This window comes from Pogona vitticeps, chromosome 8 (assembly GCF_051106095.1).
Source record: "Pogona vitticeps strain Pit_001003342236 chromosome 8, PviZW2.1, whole genome shotgun sequence".
Lineage (NCBI taxonomy): Eukaryota > Metazoa > Chordata > Lepidosauria > Squamata > Agamidae > Pogona > Pogona vitticeps.
Window position 1 is genome coordinate 3935128 of NC_135790.1, and position 12638 is coordinate 3947765.

The 12638-nt window shown below is 44.4% G+C and overlaps 1 protein-coding gene across 2 annotated transcripts in view; it reads right to left on the bottom strand.

Annotated features, from left to right (window-relative positions):
- Positions 1-12638, bottom strand: part of LOC110072231 (disintegrin and metalloproteinase domain-containing protein 9) — a 44317-nt gene that overhangs the window by 19355 nt on the left and 12324 nt on the right. For both annotated transcript variants that reach the window (XM_072979167.2, XM_072979168.2), the window contains exons 2-7: positions 10966-11066; positions 9060-9124; positions 7363-7441; positions 4449-4525; positions 2309-2489; positions 868-933 (exon numbers count right to left, since the gene is read on the bottom strand). In XM_072979167.2, coding sequence (XP_072835268.2) covers positions 868-933; positions 2309-2489; positions 4449-4525; positions 7363-7441; positions 9060-9124; positions 10966-11066 — 569 coding nt within the window. The remainder of the gene's footprint in view (positions 1-867; positions 934-2308; positions 2490-4448; positions 4526-7362; positions 7442-9059; positions 9125-10965; positions 11067-12638) is intronic.

Sequence of the window (12638 nt, forward strand, 5' to 3'; positions counted from 1 at the left end):
GTTTGCCAAGAATTCTTCACACCCTCCACACACCAGGAAAAAAATTCCTTCAACACTGAAACAGCCATTTCCACAAATCTCCTGAACCACCCAAAGGTGGCCCTTTAGCCATTCTAAAGCTGTTTTCCCTGCCCACCCCTGTATGAAGGTAAAAGCTTTTGACCTCCTCATACGGGGCTGCGCCAGAGCCACTAGTACCCAGGAACTAACCAGAACACATCAGATACATGGCGGTATGGCTCCCAAGGTCAATGCTCCATGGGTTTCTGACTATAGGGACAATATCATCTGTCACCCCCCACCAGGCTTCTCTGTTCCCTCTGAGTTGAGCTGGAAGATATGGATTATCCCAGGAATCATGCCTTATTGCCAGTCATCCCCACTGTAACATGAAATATTTGAGGACAGTTTCTCTTGAATAGGCAATTAAGAGCTATCCACTTCGCAAAAGTGTGGCTCTTTATTTGTTAAAACCACCCAATCCCACTGCTTGCACTGTGGGGCTCTCCTCATGGGTGTGCATGGCCACGGGGATTACCCTGAGGACGACCGTGGCTGCAAAATTGACCACGACTTAATTGCCCCTTAAAGACAGGAGTGGCTGAACAGCTCCCAAGTAAGTCTGAGAACAATGGCCTAAACGGGGGGTTCCCAACCTTGGGGTCCCCAGTTATTCTTGGATTAAAACTCCTAGAAGCCCTTACCACCAGCTGTGCTGGCCAGGATTTCTGGGAATTGTAGTCCAAGAACATCGGGGGGGCCCAGGTTGGGAATCACCGACCTAAACTGACAACTGGAGCACACGGTTACCCACAGAAAAAAGAATGGCGCAGACAGTTGCATGCATGCCAGAAAGCTAAATCATACCCTTTCTCTGTCCACAACTATGAAAAGCTCCACGTATCTTGTCTGGTGAAGGATGCCTCTCTTTTTCTGCAAGAGAAGAGAAAGTTCACAACAAAATTAATCTTCTGGGTTTCTAAGTTCAAAACGGTGATGTCACCCTACTCCACATTCCTATTGTGCATTCATGCTTCGGAGTTAGTACTGTACACACCCAAGGTGCAGAAAGCCAACACATTCCAAACAAAAGCCAACGTTTCTTTTCTTCTTTGTCGTCTTTCTTCATGTTTGCTGGATTAAAAAAAAATTGGCCATGATACACGCAACTTGTACCAAACATAACAAGGAATTCAAGGCCCCCAAAAAGAATTCAAAGGATCCAACTGAGTCACATGAAAAATACGTAAATTTCATGCATGTTCTTGATGTCAATTTACAGGCCCATCTTTTCATCTACAGGAAAAGTTTCCAGGGCGACGTTAAGAGCCATCCACGTCTAGATAATTTCTGGGATGCGCCATAAATGAAAACATCTCTCCAGGATTGAATCCCAAAGGAGCTGAGTTGGATGGGAGATCTAGAAGTCAAAAGCCGGACCTTTACTACCTGTGTAACTTCCCAAGCCATTTCGATGATCCAATCCATTCTGTTCCCTCACACAGAGCAGCAGTAGGCGAGCTTAGGCCCTCCAGATGTTTTAGCCGACAACTCCCAACAGAGTCATCCGTCATGGCCAACGGTAAGAATCCATGGGCTTTGCAGTCCAAAACGAGAGGAAAAGGTCCCATTCATTCTGCCTTGATTCTTAGCTAGAGTGTCACACCCTACACTCATCCAAGAAATCCAGCAAAACACCAAGGTTTTGATAACCCTTTGGGTGTGTGTGTGTGTGGAATGTGCCTCTTTCTTGGTTGGCCAGTAAAGGTAAAGGTTCCCCTTGACATTCTTAGTCCAGTCATGTCCGACTCTAGGGGGCGGTGCTCATCCCGTTTTCAAGCCGTAGAGCCAGTGCTTGTCTGAACACAGTTTCCATTGTCACGTGGCCAGCATGACTAGGGAACGCCATGTTACCTTCCCACCAAGGTGGTACCTGTTTAACTACTCGTATTTACATGCTTTCGAACTGCTAGGTTGGCAAGGAGCTAGTACAAAGCGACGGGACCTCACTCCGTCACGTGGATTCAATCTTACGACTGCTGGTCTTCTGAACCTGCAGCACAGAGGCTTCTGCGGTTTAACCCTCATTGCCACCCACGTCCCCAACAGGCCCATAATTCCAAAGATACCTCACGTCGCTGTCGGCGAGGCAGCCAAAACCACCCGGGCAGGAAGGAGTCTCTTCAGAGTCAGGAAACCAACAGGGTTGGCAAAAGAACTGGGAGAAAGTCATGCTCTGACCTTCTATTAAAAAGTCCCCCTCGAAATCACAACCCCCAAATATTCAATCCTGACAGGACTCACTCACTCTCTGCAACTGAGGTGTGGCCGGGATGTCCACCCTTCCGCATTTTTGGTTCGGGTCAGCCGAAACCCCACAGGCCAGGCGGTGCCTCCTCACGTTCTCCAGTCGGTAGATGAGATGTCTGGAGTCTGACGAATCAAGGGGTTCAATTCCATAGGTGATGTTTTCGATTTGGATTAAACCCCTAATAACGACATCACCTCAGTCAATACTCCTGGGGGCAGGGAGAGGGGGCAAGGGAAGAGCCTACACAGAGCCACGGAAGGCTGGTTTTTTAGCAAGAAGGAAGGAGACCAATGCTCTGACTCCAACGGGCTAAAATATTTGAGTAGAACAGTCATTCCTGGACTGTACCACATCAGACTGCAGGGGTGTGTACGTATGCTTATTTTAACACTGTGCTGTGTCAACATAAATGGGCCAGATAGGCGGGGTATAAATTAAATTAAATTAAATTAAATTAAATTAAATTAAATTAAATTAAATTAAATTAAATAAATAAATAAATAAATAAATAAATAAATAAATAAATAAATAAATAAATAAATAAATAAATAAATAAATACATGTGCATTAGAGATCTCAGTCTTTCACAACGGACAAAGCTAACCTTAAAACCCTCAAAATCAAAAGTGGTTTTGGTTGCAACTTTAGGTATTTAAGGTTAGCTTTGTTTTAGCTGAGATTTTGCCTTCCTTGTTGAAGATGGCGCAGGACCCTGCCATTGAAAGCTTAGACTTTTTAAATAATAAATATTGACGCAACTGAAAACCCATGAGTTGTTTGCACATAGATGCCCATGTCCACTCACACACCAATCAAAGTTTCCTGGAGGGAAAGGAAATTAGCCTCCCAAGGAGAAAGCTTTCTTCCTAAGCCGCAGATTCTCTGATACGCTCTGCTTAGACTACATATCTTTGCTGTTACATTGAGCCTTAGGGCGGCACTGCAGTTCTAACCATCATAATAACACAGTGGTTCCCAATTGTGGGTAACCTGGATGTTCTTGGACTGCCTTTCCCAGAAGCCTCTACCACCAGGTGTGCTGGCCGGGGCTTCTGGGAGTGGCAGTCCAAGAACACCTGGGTCACTCAAAGTTGGGAACCACTGCAGTAATGGATCTTATCAGAGAGACCTGGATTCAATCCCACACTGAGCTAGCTAGCTTGCTTCCTAGCTTGCTTCCTAGCCTGCTTGCTTTCTAGCTTACTTGCTAACTTCCTAGTTTGCTTGCTTCCTAGCTTGCTTGCTTTCTAGCTTCCTAGCTTGCTTGCTTACTTCCTAGTTTGCTTACTTCCTAGCTTGCTTGCTTGCTTTCTAGCTTGTTTGCTTCCTTCCTTCCTTATGATCTTGCTCTACTGAGAAGAACCACACCGACTTACAGCTGGATTGAGAGCATCTTTTCAATGCTGGGCAGTCTTTCCCTGCTTGCATCAGTGGGCTCTGGACCAGGTGGGGAGCCATGGAATTCCCCTCATTTCTGTTCATGAACAGCCTATGCTTGCTTGTCTAGACGGGCAGAAGATCCATCAGGATCTGCTACCAGATTTCTGAGCTGATCAGCAGCAGGTCATGGGGACTCTCGATTGCTTAAGAATTACACAAGCTGAGAGGATTCCCCTTTGCCCAAAATTATATCAGCGCAACGAAGAAGGCTTGGATCAGGGGAGAGTCTGAAGTGTATGGAACAGCCATGCTCCATTCAGGTCTAAAACTCAAATACCTCCATTAGTGGCATCCATATTTGTGTTTTTGGACTACAACCCCCAAAATTGGCTGGTGAATTCTGAGGGTTTTAGTCCCAAAACAGCCTGACGCACAGCTCCGCCTTCCTTCTAAATGTGCCATATCTCTTCTGCACCAAGATTTCAAATCCTGTGCTTCTAAATTAAGAAGAAGGGGAAAAAAACCAACCCACCAAAATCCTACAGATCTGAAGTCTGCCCACCCATGGTGTAGCATTCTAAAGAGCTAAAAAGGAAAGAGAAGAAGTAGAAGGCTTTGTTGCAGACCCATATTGACCCACCCTTTGCATGAAACCCTTCATTTCATTAAAATAAGGCAATGTGTTGTGGATCAAGGACCAAGGTTTGGACCACTTTCGGCCCCTCCTCTGGAGAACGTAGGTGGACACCTTGATTACCTGAGTCCAGAACAGGTGCTGACAGCAACGACAGAGTTTAATATTCCTTCCACATACCCTTGATAGTGACAGTGATCCTAAAAGGGGGAGAGAAGAAGGGAAAAGACCCTATGAAAAGTCTACAGTCCACATTTCCGATTAATGCAGGTCACCCTGCTGGTCTCGGCACAGGTCTCTTAAATCCGAACATGAAGGTTCGTGAGCACGGGAAGCCTGCAGACCAGTCCTGAAACATGTTTATGCAGGATGAGGATCTTCTGGGTTCTGTGAAGATGCGTCCCAAAAAAAGGGGACTTGGGACAGCAGACCAAAGGAGTAGGAAGCTGGCCATGCCTTTCCTCAACAGTACAATTTGAGTATTTCATTTAACACTAAAGCAAACGCCTACAAGACTTCCCCGCTCGCTCTGCTGGCCAGGATTTCTGACCGTTGTAGTCGAAGAACATCTGGGGGCCCAAGATTGGGAATCACTGCTTTATAAGATACAGTGATGCCTCGCTTGACGAGGATAATTTGTTCCGTTGAAATCGCTGTTAAGCGGAATCCTCGTCAAGCGAAATGAAAAAATCCCATTGAAATGCTTTGAAACTCGTTAAGTGAGGCACCACTGTACTAACTAGCTCTTTTCTCACTTCCTCTCTTCCCCACACCTGCAGCATCTTTTATCCTCCTTTGCCATTTATGAAAGCTCTAAATCCGAGGACTTGGAACAAGAACCAAATGCACAATGCTCGTACAAGCTTTCCCTCTGCATTCCACTGGGGACTGAGAACAAAAACATACCCACCCTTGCGGGTATCGATTAAACATTATGAAACTTCTGGCAACTACCCCTCTGGAAGAAAAGGAGACCTATCAAGACATACACATTCCAGTTTGCAGGCCAGTCTCCATAAAATCCCACGGGAAGTACCACTGGACCGCCAAATACGTATATTAGTCATTTCCAACTCCTCTAACAGTCTGAAATAATTTTTCTCTAAAATTAGGCAGAAAGAAACAAGGTTTACTTTTCCGTGTGTGGTTGCCTGGAGGGGATTTCTACTCACCGCAGGGGAGGGGCTTATTTGCAAATGTGCTTAAATACCCTCTCATCACTGTCTCAACAAAACAAAACAAAAAGATCTCAGCATTACTGATTCTGGCTAACTTGGAACCAGGTTATTATTTTTCCTTGTAAGAGTTATTACAAGAAGCCTCTTTCTCTCTGGGCAGGCTGCCACATAGCTCTCTTTGAGACTGTTTTCAGAGTTAATTTCCAGTAAAGCAGGCATGCAGAAAAAGCTAGGTTAGGTACAAAGGGGAACAAAGACTTCAAAATCACAGAGCGACAGCATTCCTGCCAGCTCCTGAAATACCATCGCACATGACCAAATCCAGCTTACTATTTTTCTGCCATTTATTAACTTGTGGGATTTTACACTTGCAAGATGGAGGGACAGCAGTTGGCTGAAATAATTTGAAAAGAAGATTACACAAGGGGATGTAAATGCAGGGGCTGATCAGAGGCTATCTGTCAACAAGTGTTATTTATTTTAAATATTGTTACCCTGCTTTTCTCCTTAAAAAGGACCCCAAAGTGGCTTACTTCATTGAAAAGACAATATTTAAAAGCTAAAAACAGTTTACATACACATGTTTTTAAAAATTACACAAATACTGTAAAAGAAGTAAATAAATTAATACTAAAAAAACCACATTTAAAAGCAACAAGGCACACAGTCCATTAAAAGGCTATTAACTGGAAGCTTCACACTCAAAGCTGAGCTCAGAGAAGTTTTCTATTTAGATTCCTAGCCCATGCCAGCTGAGGAATTTGATTGCTGGCTGCATGATTCTGGGAGTTATATTGCAAATACATGTATCTTTAGAAATAAATAAATTTTAAAAAGCTCTGAATATCTGATGGTCAGATCTCGGACAGACAAAAATAACCAAAAAGAGGCTGTTAAGAAATAAGTTGAGGCAAGCGGAGTGTTCTGTTCTTCACTCTAATAAATGCATTATAGCAGGACAGAGGGGGTGGGAGACTGTGCAGTTGCCCCAGGTACCAAAATGACAATTAAATAAATCTTCTGGGTTTATCTGGAAGAGGAACATGTTGACCTTTCTGCCTTTGAAGCTGAAATAAGATCTTGAGGAGACCAGGCTTTTTAGGACAAATGGCACCAGGGTGGAGGAGGAAGAAGAAGTGGGTTTTTTCAGCTGGGAACCGGTGCAGGACCAACAGGAGCATGTTGACATGGCATTATTTCAAATTCAGGGAAGAAGTTCTTGCCTGTCCTCACAAGGCAACCCTCAGCTAGGTTTCTCCTCAGCCCCCTTCCATAGCCTGAACTATATTACAACCCAGGAAAAGCTTTGACTCTTAAGGACATAAAAACATAAGAAGAGCCCTGCTGGATCAGGCCGAGGGCCCATCTAGTCCAGGTTCCTGGATCTCACCGTGGCCCCACCAGATGCTTCTTGGGAGCACACGAGAGACCTGTCTCCTGATACCCCGATACCCCTCCTCTGCATCTGGCATTTGGAGGTCCTTTCCTTCTAAGACTGGAGATTATACATCCCCATCATGGCTTGCAAACTGCGATTCCTCCAGGAATCTGTCCAATCCCCTTTTAAATGCACCTAGGCCAGATGCCATCACCACATCCTGTGGCAAGGAGTTCCACAGACCAACAACACGCTAGGTCAAGAAATATTTTGTTTTGTATGTTCTCCCTCTCCCAACACTCAACTGGAGTGGATGTCCCCTGGTTCTGGGATTGGGTAAGCGGGAAAAGAGCTTCCCTCTATCTCGATGCTTTAGCATTTTTGGACAGCCCTTCCCCCAAAGGACATCATTCTAGAGAGACACCGAGGCTTCAGTTTTTTCTTTTAATACCTATCAGATTTCTGAGGGAACAAAAGGTACCTGGAAATTTTTTACTTCCACATGAAGCGTTCCGTCTTCGTTATACGTGTAAACTGTGAAGTCTTTCGGCAGAAGTTGTCTGAAAGGACCAGAAAGGGGGTAAAAGCTTTAGGAGACAGCTTAAAAGCAGGTAAAAATTAGCAGAACCATTACGCAGACGGGGCAGCTGGAGCTTTGACCTCGGGCGCTGAAGTCTAGACAGTGCCAACATTTGCAATTGGTAGAGCACAAACCCAGCGCTGCGCTGTATCCTGCCAGATATGTGAATATACTCAATCTGAGCCCCTGCACAGCCTTCAGCCACACTTCTCTGGGCAGAAAGGAACCAGAGAATAGGCAGGTTTGAGTGCCACAAGGCGCTCAGTCTGAAGCGTTCTTCCATTTTCTCCTCCTTAACCAACAGGCCAGAGAAGGTACCCTGTTTTCTAGTTATGGTTGTGCTCCCACTGGCAATTTAAACCGATTTCTGTGCACACTTTTTTAAAAACCAGATTCAAGTGTTTAAACCAGTGTGGTTCAGCAGTGAATGGAAATCCATTTATTTCTAGTGATTTAAATGGGTTTTGGCATCGACAGCGCTAGTATTGACGCATTTCCACAAAACCGCACAGAACTGAATCCATTTTAGAAGCGAAATATTTTTATGAGAAGCCCCGGATGGCCAGTTGAAAACAACTTGCTTTCCAGCCCGAATAACTCTATTTCACCCTTGCATTGTGTGAGCGACAAAATCTAAATCGGTTTAAATGACACTTAGATTAGATTAGGCATCCTTCAGTCTCAAGAGACGATGGTCACGTGCTCTGTATGGAGGACTTGGAACAGCGTCTAGTGTGGTTGAGAAGGCCAATTTGAGAGTGACCGTCCCTTCCACACTTCAAGGCAGGTTTTATTGCCAGTGTGACCACAGCTGGGCTCTCCAAAATAGATTTGGTTTGAAGAAAAGGAAAGTTTAAAAAGCTGGAAGGGAGAGAATCCCAACTACAGATTGAATGATGCTGAAGCCACTTTCCTTCCTTGCACCCATCCAGCAGTAAATATGGAAAGGTTGGGTTGTCTATACAGAAATCATGATCTTGGAACTGCAGAACTAAAATAGGACCCTGTAGATCATCAAGTCCAGCCCGTCTCAGGGAGACCCAGTGGGGGAATCAAACTCCCAACCTCTGGTTCTGCAGCCAGAAATCTAAACCACTGAGCTATCCAGCAATTCATGGTCCTGCAGGAGAAAGAACAGGGTTGGGGGAAGAATGTCTGGAACTGGGAATGAGGGAATCAGAAGGAATATTCACGGTATTCCATCTATACCATACCATATCATATGAATATATGCCATTCATTTCTTGCAATTTATTTTAAAACATAGATGAACAAGCACAAGTCTGAGTCAGCCGCTAACCCTCGAAGAACTTTTTTTTTTTCTGGGAAAGTCACATCCTTTGCAGGAGGAAGTGACTGTGTGTTCTCATGATGCGCACATCGAAAATGCTTCGCTGGCGTTTGAGGGGAAAGCACAGAAGCCAGGCAGATGGGCGAAGCCTCACGGTGTTGTTTCCTCAGCTCGGCTTTTCCACACTCAGCAACTTCACAGTTCATTCCCAGAATCAGGGAAGGGGCCAAGGGTGTCAAGTGCAGACATCCCAGAATAACCAAGAGGAAGCCAGCGAGCACAAAGCCCTGAAAAAGGGATCACTTACTTGTTTTTTACTAGATGAAGCGTCCGTTTAGTTCCTTCGATCTTGATGGTATACAATAACTTGTCCTTAAAAACAGAAGAGGTAAAAATCCTTAGCAACGTGTCCCGGAATCATCTACAAACTTGTAGGGGCCTGTTCTGCTCCCGATGGTGAAAAATAGTTTCCCTTCGGCATCCAGGCAAATACCAGGGACGGAAAATGCTTCCGGACTACAGTTCCCAGGATTCCACAGCCAGATATGGAATCCCGGGGTCTGCAGTCCAAAAACCCTCAAAATGTCTCCCATTCCTACAATTAACGTACAAGTAATCCTAGAGGATTCTCACGTGCATGTTAGGATTTGAACCCTTAATTTTCTAGGCTAAGTGTGTCTCTCCCTAAGGGTAACATCACAGAAATACTGTGGAGCACTCAGGATTTGGTTAGGCAAAGCTCCAGAAATCCTTGCTTGTCTTTGTTGACATTTCTGGTACGTATAGTGGTGCCTCGCATTGCGACGTTAATTTGTTCCGAAAACGTCACAATGCAATATTAAAAAGCCCATAGAAACGCATTAAAACCCAATTAATGCGTTCCTATGGGCTTAAAACTATGGGCTTAAAACATGCCGATCAGCTGTTTTTAAATCGTCGCTTTTGCGATTGCAAAAAGTTCATCACAAAGCGATTTCGTCGTAAAACGGAGCGCTCGCTAAGCGAGGCACCACTGTATCTTGGCTCTCTTGACTGCTGTTATATAGCCTTCTCTCTCTCTTTTTAACATAAACACGTGTTATTTTTATTGCCTTGCAGGATCCTTAGACAGTGTGGAAATGTGGGCTATCAATATTTAGAAAGACTTGAAGGAACAAAGATATAGGAAATTCTTTGCCTGACATCACGGCCCAATTTTGTCAGTTTCACACAACACGTCTGTTTTGCCTAGTCAAAACAACCTCCCCTCCATCTCTAGGTTTAATTTGTGAGTTTGATTACAAAAGGGCAGCGAAACAGTTAAGGAAAATATTGTTACTAAATATTCATCCCTGGAAAGGAAAAAGGTATAGAAACATAGAATCGTGGCGTTGGAAGAGGCTTATAAGGACATTGGGTCCAACCCTCTCCTGCTCAAGGCAGGAATCTAAATCAAAGCAGATCAGACAAAGAGTTGCCTAACTTTCTCTTGAAATCCTCCAGTGCTGGAGCGCTCACCTTCTCTCCTTCCTGAAGTCACTGGTTCCACTATCATACTGCTCTGATCGTAAGGAAGTTTTTCCTGCTATTCAGCTGAAATCTGGTTTCCTGAAACCTAATCCCATTCTTATGCATCCTGCACTCTGGAGTGACTGAGAACAGATCCTGCCCCTCCTCCATATGACTATCACGAATTTGAAGAGTGCTGTTTATCTCCCCTTGGTCTTCTTTTCTCAAGACTACACGTGCCCAGTTCTTTCCTCACAGGGCTTGGTTTCCAGCCCCTTGATCATCCTTGTAGCCCTCCTGTGAATTTGCTCCAGTTTATAGGCATCCTTCTTAATGTGAAGTGTCCAGAACTGGACACAATGCTCACGATGACACCTAACCAATGCCGAATAGAAGGGAAATCAGTACTTCACAAGATTTGGAGAAAATATTTCTCCTCTTACAGCCTAAAATATCATTGGCCTTTTTCGCAGCTGCATCCCACTGTTGGCTCATATTCAGTTTCTGATCTACAACGTTTACATAACAAGGTTTACACTGAAGGCAGCCGGGAGCCTCCCAGGCCGCTCTCTCTGCATATGTTAGGTCTGTCCTCTCTTTGGACTGTCCCGATTTCTTGACAGCTGTGCCATTCAAGGACAAACGCACCTCCATTTGTTCTTTCATAGGTTCTCCCAAGGGGCGGGCACAGAAATCAGGAAAGGACACAGCCTGGTCTGAAATACCTGAGACGCTGGGCTGAAAGGTGGCTGTTCACGTCGTTCTCTCGTTATCCTCCTGGGGACACCAATTTCATAGGAAGACAAATCAGATAATGGCTGAAAGCCTAGGAAGAGAAAAAGGAAAGGATCAAAGATGAAAACACAATCAAGCTGATTAGCTCCGTGAAAACCGGCGCCTCCTTCACGGCAAATCCAGGCAACAACAACGCTTGTTTATTCTTATGTCTAGGGACTTCTCGGAATGGGCTCAGAAGAATCAGGGGATTGCTAATACTCTCTTGATCTGTGCCAGGATGATTGGCAGAGAGCCATGCAAATTAAACCTGGCACAGAGACATCGGCATTTTCGATGCAGGTAAGGCTTAATTTTAAGAGGTGTGGCTTCGGAACATTTAAAAGGCATGAACTACACCAGCCTGTGAGCTGATTGCATTTTTTTCCCCAGTATACACCTTTTTTTTTCTTGTATGCATCAAACTCTAGCATACAGTGGACCCTCTACTTACGGAATTAATCCGTATTGGAATGGTGGCTGCAGGTCGAAAAGTCTGTAGGTCGAGTCTCTATTGACCTACAATGCATTGAAACCGATTAATCCTTAACCGGTCGTTTTTGTTCCGCTTTTGTTCCATTTTGGTTTTTTCCTGGTCTGTAAGTCAATTCTCTGGCTGCAACTTGAACCTAAATTTTGCAGCCAGAGAAGTCTGTAACTCGAAAAGTCTGTAAGTCGAGCTGTTTGTAAGTCGAGGGTCCACTGTACATGAGACTTGTTTCTACTATATATCATGACTCCCCCTCCCTAGCATAAATATAAACTTCTTGTTGGCCAAAGTGCACATGGCTAAGTGATCTGCCACAGAATGCAACAAAAATGTTATAAGCAGAAAGGAAGAGTAAAAAGTAGCCGGCAAGGTTTAATTTCTGACAAAACCCTGCCCTGGAAGGAACACAGACCTGCTGATTGTCAGAACAATATTCTAACAGAAGGCTAAGCATTGCAAAGGAGGTCCTTTATTTGTCCCAGGGGGTGAAAAGTATAACCAGAGATGATCTGGGGCTATTCAAAGGCGCAACTAATTTGAAGGTTTATTTAAATCGCAGCAGATAAACAGGGAATAAGATTCATAAGCCACAATATTAAAAAGTCAAAGGAAAAAACAATGAATTTCTAACATCACACAATGCAATTATATGATGAAAAGTGCAGAGCAGAACAACCAGTATTAAAGTATTTGATAAAGTTATGATTAGACAAAATTGGCTCTTTATAAAGGACTACGTTTGCCCCATATCTTCCACCAGCTCTCTGGCTGAAGCTCATGATGTTCAACTCTTTTTTGGCCTAAAGACTGAGAAAGAAAGACATACTGCTACCTATTCCAAGGAACACTGATGCCAGAATCAGAACACTGAAATTTGGACAACTCATGTCCCTGGAATGCGTAACCTCACCAACTGAGCCCCCAAGCTTTCACTTTGGACCAGACCCAGGATTCAAATGGACATGGGATTGATTAGCAAGACTAATACTTGGAAGAGCCAGGCCCCACACTTCCTTGCACCCCTCCTCCACTGCGCCACGAGAAATAACACCCAAACTCCCACCAGCATTTACACGTCAGGAGAAAGAGTAATGCAAAGGAAATTAAAGTTAATTATTCATTGCAACCGAAGAC